This window comes from Microcaecilia unicolor, chromosome 3 (assembly GCF_901765095.1).
Source record: "Microcaecilia unicolor chromosome 3, aMicUni1.1, whole genome shotgun sequence".
Classification (NCBI taxonomy): domain Eukaryota; kingdom Metazoa; phylum Chordata; class Amphibia; order Gymnophiona; family Siphonopidae; genus Microcaecilia; species Microcaecilia unicolor.
The window spans coordinates 219,061,416-219,080,664 of record NC_044033.1 but is presented as its reverse complement, the minus strand read 5'-3'; the positions used below and the strand labels follow the sequence as shown (position 1 = coordinate 219,080,664).

At 45.0% G+C, this 19,249-nt stretch overlaps 2 protein-coding genes across 7 annotated transcripts in view; both read right to left on the bottom strand.

Moving 5' to 3' along the window:
* The window catches only part of LOC115466321 (zinc finger protein 182-like), a 34,127-nt gene extending 28,312 nt beyond the window's left edge, over positions 1–5,815 (bottom strand). Inside the window, exon 1 of the mRNA XM_030197491.1 lies at positions 5,599–5,815. Coding sequence (XP_030053351.1) covers positions 5,599–5,622 — 24 coding nt within the window. The 5' untranslated portion in view covers positions 5,623–5,815. The remainder of the gene's footprint in view (positions 1–5,598) is intronic.
* Positions 1–19,249, bottom strand: part of LOC115466322 (CD209 antigen-like protein B) — a 351,731-nt gene that overhangs the window by 177,330 nt on the left and 155,152 nt on the right. The gene's annotated exons all lie outside the window — the stretch shown is intronic.

Genomic DNA, 19,249 nt, shown 5'->3' with positions numbered 1-19,249 from the left:
CCGAGGATATATCTCTAGAGGCACATGCTCAGGAGGTGAGGATTAAGATGGCTGTTGTAATTAGTGATTTGATCATTAAGAATCTAGATAACTAGATGTCTGGCGGATATGATGATCACTTTCCTGCTTATTTTCGAAGGAGAAGGGCGCTCATCTTCTGACACAAATCGGGAGATGGGTCCTTCTCCTAAGGTCGCCCAAATCGGCATAATCGAAATGCTGACTTTGGGCATCCTCAATTGCTTTCTGTTGCGTGTTGGCAGGACAGGATGAGGGCATGGTTAACAGATGGGCGTCCTTGGCCGATAATAGAAAAAAAGAAGGGTGTCCCTGACAAGCATTTGGCCGACTTTACTTGGTCCATTTTTTTTCACGACCAAGCATCAAAAAGGTGCCCAAACTAACCAGGTGACTACTGGAGAGAATCGGGGATGACCTCCCCTGGCTTCCCCAGTGGTCACTAACCACCTCCCACCCCAAAAAAAACCAAGTTCAAAAACTTTTGTCTTTTTTTTTTTTTTTTTTTTTTAGAGTATGTCCTTTGCTGTGCCTCCCTGCGACTGCAGTTGAGGATGTCCAAAATGTGGATGTTTCTGTGAGGACATCCATGCCTTTGCTATGCCTCCAACACTCTCTTTACTTATTTATTTGGGTTTTGGATCACCAGTAGCAGCAGTGGGATTTGAACTGGCCACCTATAGATTGCAAAGCCAGTGCTCTAACCACTAAGCCACTGTACCACTCCTCCATGCCATGCCACTCCCTTGAAATTTGGCCATCCCTGTGGGGGGGGGGGGAAGTATGCAGGTCCCTGAGGGGGGAGGTATGTGTGTCAGCAGAGGCATAACAAAGGTGTGGATGCCCTTCTTTCAAACATTTTGGACATCCTCAACTGCCCCCCACAGGGATGGCCAAATTTCAAGGGAGTGGAGTAGTGTTGGCGTGGCCTAGTGATTAGAGCACTTGTCTTGCAATCTAGAGGTGGCTGGTTCAAATCCCACTACTGCTACTTGTAATCCAAATAAATAAATAAAGAGGGTATCAGAGGCATAGCAAAGGCATGGATGTCCTTCTCACAGAAACATCCACACTTTGGGTCCTCAACTGCCGTCGTTCCCCTCCTTAGGAAGGAAATCGTGTGCAAATGAGCCAACTGTGAGGAGCTCATTTGCAAGCAATTTCCTTCATGCATGCCCGTTCCTTTCCGGATAGGTAAGGGAAGGCCTTTTTACATTCAGTTAGTGGGACCAGTGCACTACAAATGCTGGCTCCTCCCATGACCAAATGGCTTGGATTTGGTCGTTTCTGAGATGGGCGTCCTCGGTTTCCATTATCGCCGAAAACCGGGGACGACCATCTCTAAGGTCGACCTAAATTTCATGATTTGAGCGTCCCCGACTGTATTTCTAAACAAAAGATGGACATCCATCTTGTTTCAATAATACGGGTTGCCCCGCCCCTTAACGGGGGTCATCCTTAGAGATGGGCACTCTTAGAGATGGGCGCCCCCGTTCGATTATCCCCCTCTATGTAACCTGCTTCTTGGTGTGAAGGTGGTAGATAGGATTTTAGATAATGCTGGGGAGGCGCTGACTGCCTTGGCATATGTGGGTACCAACAGCATAGAAAGGAGTGGTACAGAAGTTTTTGGAAGCCAAGCTATTTTTTACTTTAGGTAGAAAGCTGAAATCCAGAATCTTCAGAATAGCAGTCACATAAATACACCCTGTTCCACATACAGGCTCCCAAAAGTAGGCAGTGCTCTGGAATCTCAATTTGTAATCAGATGATGCTGTGCAGACGAGGGCTTTAGCTTTCTTAGGAAATGGGCAACATATTGGGGAAGGGAGAGCCTATTCTGCAATGATAGGCTCTATCTTAACCAGGTAGATAGTGTAGAGGAAATGATGTTACAGTTGAGAAAGGCCCTCTAAACTAAGAACTCCCAAGAATATGAGCCAGCAAACTCGCTCACTTCAACAAACTTTGACTCGTAGTACTATCACTAATGTCCGTGCATCTGCTCCTCCCTGGCTTCCAAGGGGGGCAGGTGGCCGGGATCTGGTGGCAGCCCTAGAGTGAGTGCGAGGCTGCATTCCAGGTTGGGCCCAGCGGCTGTGTCCTGAGTGTGGGTGGAGGGGCCTGCCAGCTGCGCTCCGAGTGGGGGGGGCCTGGCGGCTGCATCCCGAGTGAGGAGGGGGGCCTGCCAGCGGTGGCCCTGCCCTGGGCCCAGCTCCGTCTCTTGGCGGCCCTGGGCTGCGTCTCTCGAGGACCAAGGTTGCCCACCCCTGCTGTAGAGGAAAGGATAAGTACAAAGGCAAAGGGAACAATTGTGATGCAGACATTATTGTGAGCTGACTGGGAGAGGAATATAAATGGCAGCTGCACCCTCCAGTTGGGTGAGGGTTTGTAGTAGGTGTTCAGTGAGCAATTCGATAAGAGTCATGGAGTTGGAAGATATGAAAGAAAAACGGTGGAATTGGAGGCAGTGAAACTGAAAGGAAACATCATGATAAAGCGGAGCCAGAAGACATAACAGAGAAGGAATTGGAAGGCATACCAAAAACAGCTGAGAAGCAAAAGGAAGGCACTTTGTCATTTAAAGTAGGTATTTTTCTTCTTCTTTATTTTAAGTGCGCTTGCTCTCAGTCGGCGCCACCAGCAGTGACACACTGGTGCCCACCTGTGACCTGAGTCCAGAGCTTTTTCTTTGACCCAACTTCCTGATTCCGCATGGGCAGAGCCATCTGAGAAAAGGTTTCCAGTCAGGTTGCAGGGTATGTTATCACTGCTGCCGCTGGCGACTAAGATTGATTTTAAAGTAAAGGGAGGAGAGGGAAGGGGAGGGGAGGAGATGCGGACTGCGAGCAACAGTAGAGATGGGAAATAACGAACTTGAGGGGGGGTCTGAGAGGGTGAGATGCCAAACTTAAGACAGGGATGCTGGACCTAGTGAGACTGGGAGGGCTGGACCTCTGGAAGGTCCAGGGAAAAGACTGATCTTCAAAATTTCTCAGAGCATTGTTCTGTTTTGACAGCAGCTGATGCTGTCGGTATGTCGTGAGCCCCTGCACTGCTATGTTCTGTTGTCACTGTCACAAGCACCTGCACTGCCGTGTTCTGTCCCTTTGAGAAAGTCAAGCCCCGGTGGTGACGTCTATTGTCTGGTTCCTCCCCAAGGAGGTTTGTCTAACCTTTTTGTTCCTTCTTCACAGAGTCGAATGTGGTGTGCTCCTGTGGTGATGTCACAAGGGCGTGACTTGCAGCAGTCTTTTTCCACTGGTTCAAAGGAGTAACAAGCTGGCAAGCTGCATTTATTATTTCTATTTAAATTATGTTTGGAGTAGCTGGTAACTAATGCCCAGCGGCAACAGGGAAGGGAAATTAGGGGTGAAGGTTTTGCACTCTAGGGAGGGGGAAGGTAAGAAGAGAGAGAATTACCTGGATCAAGGAGGTTAGATGGAGACAGGAGATGAGCTTATTTGGCCCATTATGGGTGCTGAAGCCAGAAGACGGAGCTTGCCGCCCTATTGGTACAACCCAAACAATAGCAAACTCAACTGGAAACAATTGGTCCATCTTTAAAAAGTCTAAAGCTGTTCCGGTTGGTTAGGCAGTGTCTTAAGAGATGGAGGATAAAGGAATTTAAATTTTTTTTTGACAGCTTTTTATTGATTTGAAACAGGGCAATTGAGAAGGGGGAGGGGGAAAGTCCCTAGACCTGGCCTCCAAGATGTGATCAGCACCAGGCCTTCGGAGGGCCGTCACGCCAACAATCACCATGCTACATCTTCCTGAGGAGCCATCTGTGGCCTGTTTTTGAGGTTTTTACACCCTAGCTCCTTCTTTATTTTGCTGCATGGTGTGTCCCAATAGCTTAGGAGCTTGCTGGAACTTCAAAGTTCAGATAACGGCTAAAGGCCTATACTTTTCTTGTCATTTTTAGATCCTGAGCCTTAAGTCAGGCCTGGGCTGCCAAATACTAATATACAGATCAGCACCAGGCCTTCGGAGGGCCGTCATGCCAACAATCACCATGGGCAAAAGAACAAAACCTTTTACCGCCCTGCAAAAACTATAAAAAGTTTTGTTCCCGCAGTAAAAAATGCTTTCCTCCCTTCCCGTTTTCTTCCTCCCCGCAGGACTCACCTACAGGATCCTACAGCCAGCAGTAATTCAGAATCAGAGGCGTCTCCTTGTCCTTCCTTCCTTCTGCTGCATCCCGCCCTCTCTACTGCAACTTTAGTGTCAAAACAGGAAGTTGCAGTAGAGAGGTTGGGATGCTGCATTCGGCACCTAACTCTTACCCGTTCAGACTGCCCCATTTTGACCGCCCCTATCGGACTGACCGTTCATTTGTCTCTTAGATTGTAAGCTCTTTGAGCAGGGACCGTCCCTCTATGTTAAATTGTACAGTGCTGCGTAACTCTAGTAGCGCTTTAGAAATGTTAAGTAGTAGTAGGATGCGGCAAAAGGAAGGCCTCAGAGTCAGCCTCTGACCGTGAATCGCTGCCGGCTGCTGGAATCTGTAGGTGAGACCTGCGGGGAGGACGAAGGGAGGGGAGAAAAACGGCAGGGGGGGGGGGAAGCAGCGGCAGGGCTGGTGGTAGGCGTAACAGTGGTGGTGGGGGGGGGGCAGATGCAATGGTGGTGGGGGCAGAGGCAATAGTGGTGGTGGGGGCAGCAGCGGTGGGGGAGGCCATGAAGAGTTTTTGCCTGGGGCCCAGCTTTGTCTTTTGGCAGCCCTGCTCAGCACTGCTGCAAACATCCCAGACTTGCGCCGGCTTTCACTTTACGATCCCGTTCTGCACATGTCATAGGCGTTCGGGGGGGGGGGGGGGGGAAGAATACATAAAGTTTGTCACTAAATTTCTGTGCAGCTCATTTGCATGCCATCTCCTTTGTGCATCGGTCGCTGTTTGCAACTTGGTAAGCTCACCTGCGGCTGCCACATTTAATGGCGACCTTTGTGCATTGGGCCCTGGCTTAGATCCTGGAACAGGAGAAGAAGAGGCTGGGCCATGTGCAGATTCTGGAGACTGGGAGAGCGGACCAATGTGTAAGATGCAATGAGTAGATGCCGAGGCAGGGGGCAAATCAGGGTGGAGCGGCAAGAAGAAGAGGAATGGGGCTGATGCTGGGAAAGAGAAGCAGAGGGTGGGAATGGGGGCAAATGACAGGGAACAGAGACACAGACATGGAGAACTGGTGGTGGTAAGGGGCAAAACTGGAAAGGAGGGTTACCTCTCCTCTGATCACCTGTAAAATTTATGTGAACAGTGGCACCTGGGATAAGTGTACAAGATGGATCAGAAGATATATAAACAAATTCACATAAAACAAATGTAATTTACAACCTAAGCTCAAACATACAATAAAGAATAAGGAGAGACAGAGAGAGATGATGGGCAGGGGCAAAGATAGTGGGGAATGCTGGGTGGGAAGTGTGGGGGGTGGGGGTGGGAGGATGAATGCCGTGCTGGAGGCATAATGTTACAGAGATGCCACTGCCAGTAGGAAGGTATTGCAGCTGGTGCTGCTGGCAGGTAAATCAGGGTGAGGGGCTTGGAGGTGCACCCAGCAGCCCTGCATTCTTACCTGATCAGAATCCTGGGCAGACATTTCCCTCTAAAGTCTGCAACTGCCGGGCTGGATTCAGGCTGGAGATTTCCCTGTTTCTGGAAAGATGAATAAAATAAAAGCAGGCTGGTCCTTCCTCTCGCCTTCTGGGGTGGGGCTTATGCGGATTTCCAGCCCTGGGGAGGCAAAAACTTTCTGCTTTTAATTGGTTAAGTGTTTTCTGCTCTTTGCAGCTCTGCATACACTAGAAAAAGGGCAATCGACAGAGCATGCGCACAGATTGTGCTGAGGGGATCCAGCCTCCTTAAGGTGGCTCTTTGATAGTAGCCCATAGCTTGCATAGTGCCAGATCAAGAGGAACAAATCATGGACCTTCTTCAGTCCTGGTGCATCGATGGACTTGTAGTTCTTCTGTTTTGAAAACAGCAATAAGGATAACAGACCTGTGGCTGCAGTGGATCGCGACTAGATCAAGTATCCCAGATGACCTGAAGCTTTCATATTATGTAATACTAAATTTACATTTTGGTTTTTCTCCGTGTTTTTCTTCTGGCAGTTCATTGGAATGTTTTGGGGATATAAAATATCTATTGCAAGGCAATCAAATTTCTGTAGTGTGTGATAATCTTGCATTTTCGATATGACGTTTTGCACAAAACGTCCAAAATCCAAATAGAAAAGAAAAACGGCCAAATGCAAAAACATAGAAAATCAAGCTATTGGGATGTAGGAGGGGCCAGCATCTTTACTAGACTGGCCCCCCAGACATCCTGGGGAACAATGAGGTTCCTTGGGGGCATTGCCGTGGATATTATATAAATGCCCCCAGGTACACATCTCATGGTTGCTCTCTTGTCTGCTGAGCCCTCCAAAACTCACTACACCACTACAATAGCCCTTATGGGTGAAGGGGGCACCTCTATGTGGGTACAGTGGGTTTATGGTGAGTTTTGGAGGGCTCACAGTTTCCACCACAATTGTAACAGGTACGGGCAGGTATAGATGCACTGCACTCACCACTGGACTACTCCAGGGACCTGCTTGCTGCTCTAAAGGACCTGAGTATGAGGCTGGCGTAGAGGCTGGTAAGTAATGTTTTTAATCACATTTTTGGGAGGGGAAGGGGTCAGTGGCTACTGGGGGAGTACGGGGAGATCATCCCTAATTCCCTCCAGTGATCATCTGGTCATTTAAGGCACCTTTTTGTGCCTTATTTGTTATAAAAACTGGTCTAGCTCAAAATGTCTTTGTTTTAGTCCTAAATGTTTTTGTTTTGTTCCATTATGGCTGAAAAATGTCCAAGTCGTAGGAACACCCAAATCCCATCCTTAACACTCCCCTGATACGTCCCCTTGAGATTTGAACGCACTTCAGACGAACAGCATAGACAGACATCTGAAAAACAGGTTTTGAAAATACCGATTTGGACGTTTTTGTGAGAAAAACATCCAAATGATGCTTTTTGCCACTTTTTAGACTTTTCTCTTTCAAAAATGAACCCTATAGAGGCATATTTTCAAAGCACTTTGGGAGGCTAAGTTCCATAGGTTTCTATGGAACTTTGGGAGGCTAAGTGCTTTGAAAATGAGCCCCTAGTAACCCTTTTACTAAGCTGCGGCAGGCTCTACAGTGTGCAGTGTGCACCAAAATGAGACTACCGCCAGGCCAGCATTCCCTCCTGGCAGTAATTTTAGATTTGGAATGCACCCATAATGCCTGGACGAATTATGTATTTCCTCCTACGCGTGCCGGTAATTGGCACTTTGCGAGCACCAACCGGTCACCGCACGTGTAGCGTGTGACCCTTTACCGCTAGATCAATGGGTGGCATTAAGGGCTCAGGCCGTTTGGGGTGCGCACTGGTTTCATTTTTATCGCAGGCCCTTTTCCCGTCCCATTAAAAAGATTTTGTTTTGTAGATGCGGTAAAAACTGGCCCAGCGTGCACCCAATACACGTGCCTACACTACCGTAGGCCACTTTTTACCGTGGCTTAGTAAAAGGACCCCTAAGTGCTTTGAAAATGAGCCCCTAGTAACCTATGGAACTTTGTAAATCTATGTGCTTTGAAAATGAGCCTCATAATGTATGGGAGTTTTAGAGAAAGGATCCCACTCTCTTGCCTTTGTTCCTGCATGTTTACAAATGGTCTGGCCTCCTGGCTGTAAGGCAGGCCTTTGTTTGCTGTGGAGAGCTGGACTGTGAATTTGGCTTCAGGTTACATATAGGAGGCTTCATGGGGAAGGGGTAATTGCTGCCTTCCCTGCTGCTCTCACAGGCCAATGCTCAGAACTCCCAGGATAAAGCCACCAGCGCAGAACCCATACCGCTAGAACAGCGCAGAAAACTAGTTCATCAATGCTCAAAGGAAATGGTATTGAAATGATATGTGTGCTGTAAAATCAAAAGCAAGAAAGGGGGAATGTGCTTGGTGCAACCGCAGAAGAGTTCCGAAGTAAGCTCACAAACAATAAAGTGAATAAAACATAATAATGTACAGAACATAACACAAATTACAGTAAGTTCAAGAAGCAAATTAATACATGTGCAGTAAGTAAATAGGGATTTAGACTATCTCAAGGGCAAACAAATAATTAAGGGTGGATAGGTGAGGGCATAGTTAGGCAGGACTAGATGGGAAACGAGATTAAGATTACGTTACTATGTTACTGTAAATATGTAAACATTCAACTGCATATCAAAGCCATTATAGGCGTGTTGCATGGATTTAGATATACAGTTTCAATTTGCAAGTTATTCACCAAGGATGGACTGTTTGCACTATTTCTCGACCATGGAACCACCACACATGCATGAACCATTGTGCAGGTGGAAAACTAGTTCCCACGTGCAAACTTGGGAAAAGAGTGAGACCATGGGAAGTATACAGAGAAGATGTCATTAACCAGAGTTTCGGTGATTTCAAATACTGCAATTTCACAAATATTTTAAAAATAACCATTCTAACAGATCTTTTTTTTTTTTTTACTTATTTATTTACCATTGAATATCCATGGAGCTGAGTGCATTTCTGGTTACAACATTATGTAAGGTTGTGGCCCGCTGGGGACAGTACTGATATTCATGCATCCCTCTGTGTATAAAGGTTGTCCACCCCTGGCCTGGAATTATTAAAAAAGGAATGGAAATCAAAAATGAGACTGTTATAATGCCTTTGTATCACTCCATGGTGCATCCGCACCTCGAATATTGTGTTCAATTCTGGTCACCACATCTCAAAAAAGATATCGTGGAATTAGAAAAGTTACTGAGAAGGGTGATGAAAATGATAAAGGGGATGGAACAACTTCCCTATGAGGAAAGACTAAAGCGGCTAGTGCTCTTCTGGTTGGAGAAGAGACGGCTGAGGGGAAATATGATACAGGTCTATAAAATATTGAGTGGAGTGGAATGGGTAGTGGTGAATTGCTTTACTCTTTCCAAAAATACTAGGACTAGGGGACAAACAATGAAACTACTAAGTAGTAAATATAAAATAAATCTGAAAAAAATATTTCTTCACTCGTGTAATTAAACTCTGGAATTCGTTGCCAGAGAATGTGGTAAAAGCAGTTAGCTTAGCAGGGTTTAAAAAGATTTGGGCAATTTCCTAAAAGGAGAAACCTCTACGACAATCCAATCAATGCAACAGGAGTAGAGGCTGACCACAGACAAAACCAACTCAGGAGATGGTGCTTCTACAAGCAATCAATAAAGTGGTTTTCAAGCATCATCTCCCGAGTTGGTTTTGTCTGTGATAAGCCTCTTCTCCTGTTGCATCAATTTCCTAAAAGTCCATAAGCCATTATTAAGATAGACTTGGGAAAATCCACTGTTTGTTTCTAGGATAAGCAGTATAAAATGTGTTTTACTGTTCTGGGATCTTACCAGGTACTTGTGACCTGGCTTGGCCACTATTGGAAACATGATACTGGGCTTGATGGACCTTTTGTCTATCCCAGTATGGCAAAGCTTATGTTCTTATGGCCTGCATGTATGTCTCCCTTGCAGTTACATGATATAGCCCTTATAAAAAATTTACACACGTGACATTTCTCTGTGTACTAAAATGCCAGGTTAGGCATAAAGAATGGAAATGGTGGAAGAGTGGATCAATGGAGGATTGTTACATTTTATTGCCATGCAATAAAGTTGAGAAAGCAACAATATTACATATTGGTACTGGAGGCCTCTTTAGACAGACCAACAGAACCAACATTGACTGAGGCTAAAGCAATGAGTCTTATTAGTGAAGGTTTACCAACAACAGATGAGTTAGATTATTATTTCATCAATGAAGGGAAATTGATATACTGCCTTTCTGAGGCTTTTGCAACTACATTCAAAGTGGTTTACATATATTCAGGTACTTATTTTGTACCAGGGGCAATGGAGGGTTAAGTGACTTGCCCAGAGTCACAAGGAACTGCAGTGGGAAGTGAACTCTGTTCCCCAGGACCAAAGTCACCTACACTAACCACTAGGCTACTCCTCCACTAATAACAATCACCAGGAATTAGTCAATATGAAGATTCCGTTTCCACTTATTGTAGAGAAGGAAAAGAGCTTGCAGATGAGTTAGTATGAAGAATTCCAGCCACAGGCTGGTTCTGAACTTGAGAATATTTTATTTATTTATTTGTTACATTTGTATCCCACATTTTCCCACCTATTTGCAGGCTCAATGTGGCTTACATAGTACCGTAGCAGCATTCGCCAGTTCCGGTATGAACAAATATAAGGTGTAATAGTGGTAGAATAAGGTTCATGTATGGTAGATACATTGGGGGAACATTAGAGAGGAAGAGGGAGAGTTGGGGTGTGTCCATTATGATCTTTGGTTTTGTTGTGTTGCAGGTACTTAGGTTCTTATGTATATATACTGGTGGACTTAACTGTACAACATATAATGATAAAATTCCATCAAATGGGGTTAAAGCTGCAAAGGGAGACTTATTGCCAGTAGCAGGAGGTGACATTTTATTAAGACATTTCTTGCCTGAGGAGGTGGCAACTTGTTGGTTGAAGTCAGAATTAAGAGTTGCATGGGGACAGAAATCTAATTGGTCCCTGATGGAATCTAACCTATCCTCACATGCCTCTGCAAGAATTTCACCTATCCCAAGAATCTAATGGTACCTAAAAAAGAAGATACCGGTCGACTGTCTCAGACTTTGAGCTGCAGCACTGCAGGCAAGGAAGGAATGGAACTTGGAACACTCTGGTACGCACATGTAAGACTCCCTCCGATTCGCTGGCACTGTGTGTGCTGCAGGGGCGTAGCTACGGGTGGCACCCATTTTCACCTCAGGCCCGCCCACCCAAGCGTCCACACACTGCACCAGCTTAGCGACCACGGCTCCAGGGCAGAAACAGCACCCACTCTGGCTCAGCTGATGATGATCTCTCCAGACTCGCAGCGGCGAACTGGTGGGCGGCGGCAATAAAAGTATAAAGCAGCCAGGCTCCTCGACTCCGTCCCGTCCTTCGCTTTCACTTCCCTGCTCTCTCAGCGTCCTGCCTTCCTCTGATGTCATTTCCTTTCGGGCGGGACGCTGGGAGGGCAGGGAAGTGAAAGCGAAGGACGGGACGGAGTCGAGGAGCCTGGCTGCTTTATACTTTTATTGCCGCCGCCCACCAGTTCGCCGCTGCGAGTAGAGAAGAAAGCCATTTAGAAAATCTTTTTTTCTACTCCCCCGCGCAGCCGTCGCCGTTTACTCAAAACACAGCAAGCAACCCGAGCTGCTGCCTGCATCCACGTTGTCGTTCTTTATTGTTGGTAAGCAGAGGGAAGGATGGGTCTGGGAGGGGTGGTGAGTACAGAGTATGGGGGACTAATGAAGTGGGTGAAAGATGGGGGAGGAATTTAGGAGACTGGGTAAGGGAGAAACAGAGGGGGTAATGGGAATGCTGGAGAGGGAATGAGAGGGAGATGGTCAAAGCTCAAAGGGGAGAGAGGAGAAATTGCTGGACATGGAGGGGAAATTGCTGGACATGGAGGGGAGGGCAGGGGAGAGAGAATTGCTGGATATGGATGGATGGAGGGCAGGGGAGTTGCTGGACATGGGTGGATAGAGGGGATGGCAGGGGAGAGGAGAGTTGCTGGACATAGGTGGATGGAGGGGAGGGCAGTGGAGAGAGGAGGGTTCCTGGACATGGGTGAATGGAGGAGAGGGCAGGGAGATTTGTTGGACATGGATGGAGGTGAAAGAAGGGAAGACAGGAAGGAGATGCACATGGATGGAGGGAAGAGAGAGGAAGGAGATGATATGAGGGAAAAGGAAGAGAAGAGAAAAACTGCACATGGATTGAGAAAATAGGCAGAAGCTGGATCCACTGGACAGTCAAGTCTGCGGAGGACCCAGCTTTTACTTACGGATGTAGAGCAAGAAATGAAGGAGGAAAGTAAAGAAATAAATGGAAAGGAAGCCCTGGAAACGGAGTTAAGAGGATAGATAGCAGCAGAATCAGATACTGGGCCAGCATGATAAGAAAAACAAAGACACCAAAGGTAGAAAAAAATCATTTTATTTTCATTATAGTGTTTGGAATATGTCCACTTTGAGAATCAGGTGCTCAACATTAAAAGTTTATATTTATTTATTTACTTATTTATGGCATTGTATCCCACATTAAACATGAATTAGATTGGAACCTGGGATCATTTAATGTTATTTTTCCTGGAGAGAGTAATGCATTGCCTCCCCCCACCCCAGGCTCTCTCCCCGGCCATAGCCAGCTCTGCAATTTTGAGGGGAGGTGGGGGGGGGGGGCGCAGAGGTGGACCGGGGAGAGAGCCTGTTGTTAAACATTTACCAGCAAACCACTGTCTAGTGCCCACCCATCCAACCTGTTGGCCCACCCAAAAATTGACTTCTGGCTACGCCACTGGTGTGCTGAGAGGTCGCCACATGCATGCACTAGTAGGTCAGATGGCCTCTGATGCTCGTGACTGTATCAAAGCTGAGGCCACGTATCAACCCAGGAAAAGAGAAGGTTAATGGAAGATTTTCTGCATGTGTGCTGTTAAAGCAAGGAGAAGGAGGAGAAGGTGGTACTGGAAGAACTTGGTACTACTTGGTAGGTGAGAGGCAGGCAGGCGCAGCTTGCACTTCCACAGGGACACTGCAGGAACTGCTTCTGTCCTCATGGGAATCCCCCCATAACTGCTTCCATCCCTGCAGGAACCCGGCAGCCATGGAGGGGAATCCCGTGGCGTGAACCCCATTCCTGTGCAGGTCTCTAGTTGGAATGGAGCCAGGAGGAGGAGTAGGCGGGTCTGGGGTGTGAATGGGTGGAACTGGGAGAGAGGTGACTGAGCAGAACAGGGGATGTAGTGGGGCGTGGTTTAAATCTTCATGTCAAAGATTAGTCCCCCTCCCTTCCCCTTGGCAGCTCTGCACTCTTTGGCGTTCAAGCATCTGGGATAGTCCACCTTTGATATGGTGTACTTGCATATAACTCATCTTGTGCTATAAATAAAACATAGGATGAACATAAATAAATAAAACTAAAAGGATTTAATACAGCGTCACCTAAACCTACACAAATGAATAAATACCATAAAGCAACTATTGCTTGGCACATGGCTGCCATGGAAACTACAGCCATGAAGGAATGTCATGTGATTGCATCAGGTGGTCTGATGACGTTGACAATTTGTTTTCAGCCCGAGGATAAAACTGAAGTCAACCACAACGTCCCTCCTCCACACCAATTAGGCATCTGGGTCTTGTTGTGAACTTTTTGTCATCACGTTACATTGTATATTTACAGTATTTGTATTTTCATACAAAGGTATCCCCATGAATTTCCCTAATAAAACATTGACAAATTGCAAGAACTCCAAAGTTACTAGAGTCCTCAGGTCATAACAGACACGGTTTCTGCTTCCCCCCACCTCCGCTCAGGATCCCGATTCGTTATTCATAATGCTTACCCTAAAAATAGCTGCCCTATATAATTCATAGATGCGAATAGGACTAAACCAGATCCTTGAACTGTGCTTAGAAACTCTTTTCTATCTGTTAGAGAGCCACCTTAAGTACACATGATCATCACAGCAGCCTTGACTCAGATAGGGATCTTTTTGCACATGCTCCATACAAGGTACTGTCCTCCTTTCTCTTCTGTGTGCAATGCAGCAAGAGCAGGGGGGAAAAAACCCAACTGTGTCTGAAAGATTCTGCTTCGGGGCTGAAAATACCTGCAAGCCAGAGCTCCCTCCCAACTCTAAAGGAAAAGGACTCGGAGGGACTTTATCTGAGACGTTCAGAAATCTGCTTATTTTCCCGTTTTATTTACGTTTCTCAGTATTTGACCAGGAAACAGACATTTGCAACCTGAATCTAGAGCTACAGAATACAGGGGAAAAAACATAACAGAGATGTCTGCCTTGCTTTCTGATCAGGTAGGAAATCCTCTGCGTCTTATGGTACACATTCTCTGTCTCATGTACATATTGTTACGCTCTCTTTCTCTGCTTCTTAGATTCGGCCCCAACTTTCCCACTTTAAGGCACCAACACAGATCCCAAGTTACCCAGTTCCAGGCTGGAGTGGAGACTTTTTGGCTAAGCCTGCTTTTGAACTTAAATCCCAAAATAATGTGGGAATTGTAGTGCCTGATCGATCCTGCCCTTTGAAATCAGTGCTGCAAGTCCCAGAATGCACATGTTGGGTGGTCAGAAATCCAGGACTGTCTCAAAATGTCCAGCCTTGAACTGGGTAACTTGCCATTTTGTGCCAGCATCTATCAGTCCTGTATGTTTATCTGCTGCTGGGTCTGCTGTTACCGGCTCGATCTCTTAGCCCACACATTTCCCATCCTCTGCTTGCATGGCTGATTCAACAGAAGAAAGCAAGCAGCACAACACTCAGATCAGCAACCTAAATTACCTACGGGGGGGGGGGGGGGGTATTCAAAAGCATTTTTGCAGGAGGCAGCAGTAGCAACTGCATAAATACTTTAGAAAATATGGCTGGCAATTTAGCCAATGTATTTGGCCAATTTATCCACAAAATTGCTAAATTTATCCATATGGAGAGGGTCATGATGTGGGGGAGGGCAGCAAAACAGTGGCAAAATTCAACCACCTAGGGGTAATTCTTTAAGGGGGCACTCACTTTGGGGTATTTTTAATTATTTACACACGGATATGCATCTCCTGCCCCCTTAAACCACACTGAATATTGACCCTTCAATGAGGGTCCCTTTCACTAAGCTGCAGTAAGAAACGGCCCTTTACTAAGCCGCACCAGTAAAATAGGCGTTTTTATTTTTACCTGTCCCATGCAACCATTAGCCCATGGACCAGCAAAAATATTAACATGGGAATACTTAACCGCCTCCTTTTTAGGAGTTGGTAAATGCTCCTTCATTAACCAGCTAGTGCATACTAATATGCGTGCGCTAATTGGTTACTGCTTCCATGTGAATTCTCTGCCCTTTCCCTGCCTATACGTGCCCCCTTCACAAAAAATAAATACTCCCTACCCCACCCCCCACCCCCGATATTAAGCACTGTTTAACTGGCCAGGAATGGCCCCGGCTGGTTAAATAGCCTTAAGCCTGCTGAGTGCTAATATTATGCCTAAGATAGCAGGTTAGCGCTAATATCCATCAGCTGACTGTTAAGTTCATGGACCGCATAGGACCGCATAAATAGCAGGTCTATCTTTGATCGCTATAACTTAGCTGGTCAGCCGATGAATATTAACTTAACCAGCAATGTTCATACAGCCAAAAAATATCACAGAAATTCAAGGCATTGAATTTCCGGGTTCGCTGCTGACTGTGGGAGTTAGCTGGCCTGCTTACTGTGGTCTTGCTATCAGTTTAGCACGCACAGATAGCAAAACTAATATAGAACCCTTTAATGTGTTTCACGTTAGGCTGATTTCTTTGACAAAGGCCAGATAATGTTTATTACAAATAAGTTATAATGAAGCTTAAGAGAAAGAGGGGCTGAGTGTGCCTTGCTTTTATTTTCAGGTATCGGTCTCGTTCATTGATGTCGCTGCTTATTTCTTGGAAGGGGAGTGGAATATTTTGGGAGAATGGCAAAAGGAGCTGTACAAGAAGATCATCAAGAAGATTCATGGCATCTTCATATCATGGGGTAAATGTGCTTTTCCGTCATCAATCATCCATAGACAGATTGCAGGATGGATGCTATCAAGACTGGAAACTTTTTTTCAGATGTAAATAATTTGTACAAGAAGACCCTGAAGGTTTTGCCTGACATTCATAGAAACAATTGTTAAGGGCCTGCTGAGCAATAAATGTCAAGTCACAAAAGATGCCTTATACTCTGTTTAACCAGTATTTATTGTGGCCGGGAGCCCATAATGTATTTGCTCCTTAAAACGAAAAAAAAAAAGAAAATAAATTATGTAACAAATATTTTGTGCTTAAGTACATATTAAATTTGTATGAAATATTTGCAAGCACTGAAAAAGATGACTATTGAACAGAATTATAAAAGTGAAATGTTTAAATGTAATTATTTAGGGCCTAACTTTATAACTAAATGTCTGTTTTCACCTTTATGAAGTAGATTCCCAGAGCCAGCCCCAGTAGTGCACAAAAGCCCATGGATACATTAACACGGTTTCATAGCAAGTGTAAATGTGTGTTTGTGTGTGCATGCATATGTATGTAAAATATGTAGATAGATCACAACTATGCCCCAGGAAAACTTACATGTGGTATGCATATAAGTGTATGCCATCTTTTTGGCATACATGTATGCATCTGTCTCTGGGAAAAAGTGATTAAGTAACGGATCGAAAATGTTGAGAATAGCCAATTTGTCATATGAGTCTATAAGCAGTCTGAAAAACTTACATGTTTGAACCTCTGTACTTTATTTTTTCACATTAAAGGATGGGGTATGCACTATTGTATTAAAAAAAAAAAAAAAAAAAGACTGGAAACATTTTAGGTGTTGTATCTTATGGGCAGCTAAAATTTAGGGGCAAAGGACCTAAAGTTATCATACAGACGTTGGTACTGCAGGTCCAGTAAAAGATGCTGCTCTGTGCTGTAAGGTCAGAACCTCCTTATGTTTAATTTGATGCTTTACACAAGAGTTGAGTCTGTCTTTATGTTCTCTATGGAAAACATAAAACATAGTAACATAGTAAATATTGGCTCATAAAGACCTTTACAGTCCAACCAGTCTGCCCATCAAAGTGGCCAGCGTTGAATCTGGCACTCTGCACAGATTCCACTTCTTCATGATTAAACGCTGGTATACGTAGGGGCTCATTTTCAAAAGAGAAAAATGTTTCGAATACTGCATGAAGTGGCATTTGGACGTTTTTCTCCGAAAAATGTCCAAACCGTGATTTTCAAAACTCGGATTTGAAACGTTTTCTTTTCAGTGCATGCAAATCAAAAGGGAGTGTGTTGGGGGCAGATTTGGGTGTATGTCAAACTTGGAAACTTTTCTGCCATAATGGAACAAAGCAAAAACATCCAGGACTAAGTTAGACGGTTTGGTCTAGACTTGTTTCAATCACAACTAAGTAACAAAAAGGTGCCCTAAATGACAGATGACCCCCATTGGTCACTGACCCCCCCCCCCCCCCCCCCAAGATATGAAAGAAACAGTACTTACCAGCCTCTAGGACAGCTTCAGATGTTATGGCCAGTCCTATTAGAGCAGCAAGCAGATACTGGAGTAGCCATCTTGTTCAAAAGAATCCGCTGTTCAGCGGAGAACTTGAACGTCCCACGGGAGAACACAGGTAGCCATCTTGTTACCAGCTGGACTGCTTGTAATGGTTCGTGCGGTGGACTGAGAACCTTGAGAACTGGGTTCAATTCCCACTGTGACCCTCAGGAAGTCACTTAACCCTCTATTGCTCCAGGTACAAAATTTAGATTGTGAGCCCTCCAGAGATAGCGAAAGTACCTATATACAATATATGTGAACTGATTTGGTTGTACTACAGAAAGACAGTATATATCAAATCCCTACACTTTTACCTATACAGTATAGTTAGAGGTAACATATTTCTTGATTTATTTATTTATTAACAGGTTATTCAATTGTGCACCCCGATGTTATATTCAAGATTTTTAAAAAAAAAGGAAGATGAGAAATATTTCACGCAACAATATGAGGGGGAAGGAAAAGAAAACATGAATGATCCCACCCTGAGTAAGTAAATATTTTGGATTTAAAGGGCTTTGCATGTTCAGATTACAGTAGATGCTCATTGACATCAAACATTTCTAGTTCTTGGTTTAGTCCTTTGGTATATTGCCAATAAAATGTGTCCGCCCAATATTTAAAACCATTTAACCGGCCAGGAGCCAAATGGCACTTAATTGGGTATCCAGCAATATTCAGCAGGAGATCACCGGTTATCTCCAGCTGAATGTTGCCGCTTAGCAGATAGCCGGTTATGTCTCACACTATAACTGGCTATCCACCGATATTCATTAAATCACCGGATAAATTTGTTAGCCAAATTAGGCTGCCAAAATAGCTGGAATATCTTTGACTGACCTTAAAATAGTCAAAAAACACACGGATGATAAAGAGGATGGATCTCCTCCCATATGAGGAAAGGCTAAAGAGGTTAGGGCTCTTCAGCTTGGAAAAGAGATGGCTGGGGGGGGGGGGGGGGGGGGGGATATGATTGAGATCTATAAAATCCTAAATGATGTAGAACTGGTAAATTGAATTGATTTTTCACTCTTTCAAAAAATACAAAGACCAGGGGACACACAATGAAATTACATGGAAATATTTTTTCACACAAAGAATAGTTAAGCTCTTGAACTCACTGCTGGAAGATGTAACAGCGGTTAGCGTATCTGGGTTTCAAAAGGTTTGGACAAGTTCTTGGAGGAAAAGTCTATAGTCTGTTATTGAGATGGACATGGGGAAGCCGGGATTGGTAGCATGGAATGTTACTACTATTTGGGTTTCTGCCAGATACTTGTGACTTGGATTGGCGACAGGTACCTGGCAGTACGTGGACCATTAGTCTGACTCAGTATGGCATTGATTATCCAGGATTGGCGCCAACAGCGAGGCAGCCCGGTAACTCATGAGATCTGAATATCGGGCCCTGTATATCTAAGTGATTTACATATAATAAAATCACAGTATAGTTAGAAAAAAAGAGAGAGGAAATTAAAGGCTAAACAAATTTTGGTTTTGAATTCAGCACCGAAACTAACCCGAAATCCCGGGGCATTTTTGGTTGAAATGGAAACTCTCTGCCCCCCCCCCCCCCCCCCCAAACATCAGTAGGCCCTCCCTAGTCCTACCTTAACAAGCCCTGGTGGTCTAGTGGCTCCCAAAGATAAGACTTGAAGGCTTAAAATCTATTTTCCCATATACTATTTAAATATCCTCAGTGGATCTTTGTAGACATGTTTGTTTATTCCTTATAGGCCTTCCGATTGTAACATCTGTGTTCTCACTGAATGTTAAACAAGAGTATGATCACTCCATTGATCATTCTGAATCGGAGACATCTGAACAGACTCGCCTTTCTGTAACAAGTAAGTAAACAGCAAACACACACACTGACACACTCAGTACTCTCACCCACAATTGCAGGTTCCCTCACACTTCAGACTGCCTACCCAGAACCACTCCAAATCCTGATAGTGCTTGCTCGCCCATTTCCCTCTCCCCCCACCCC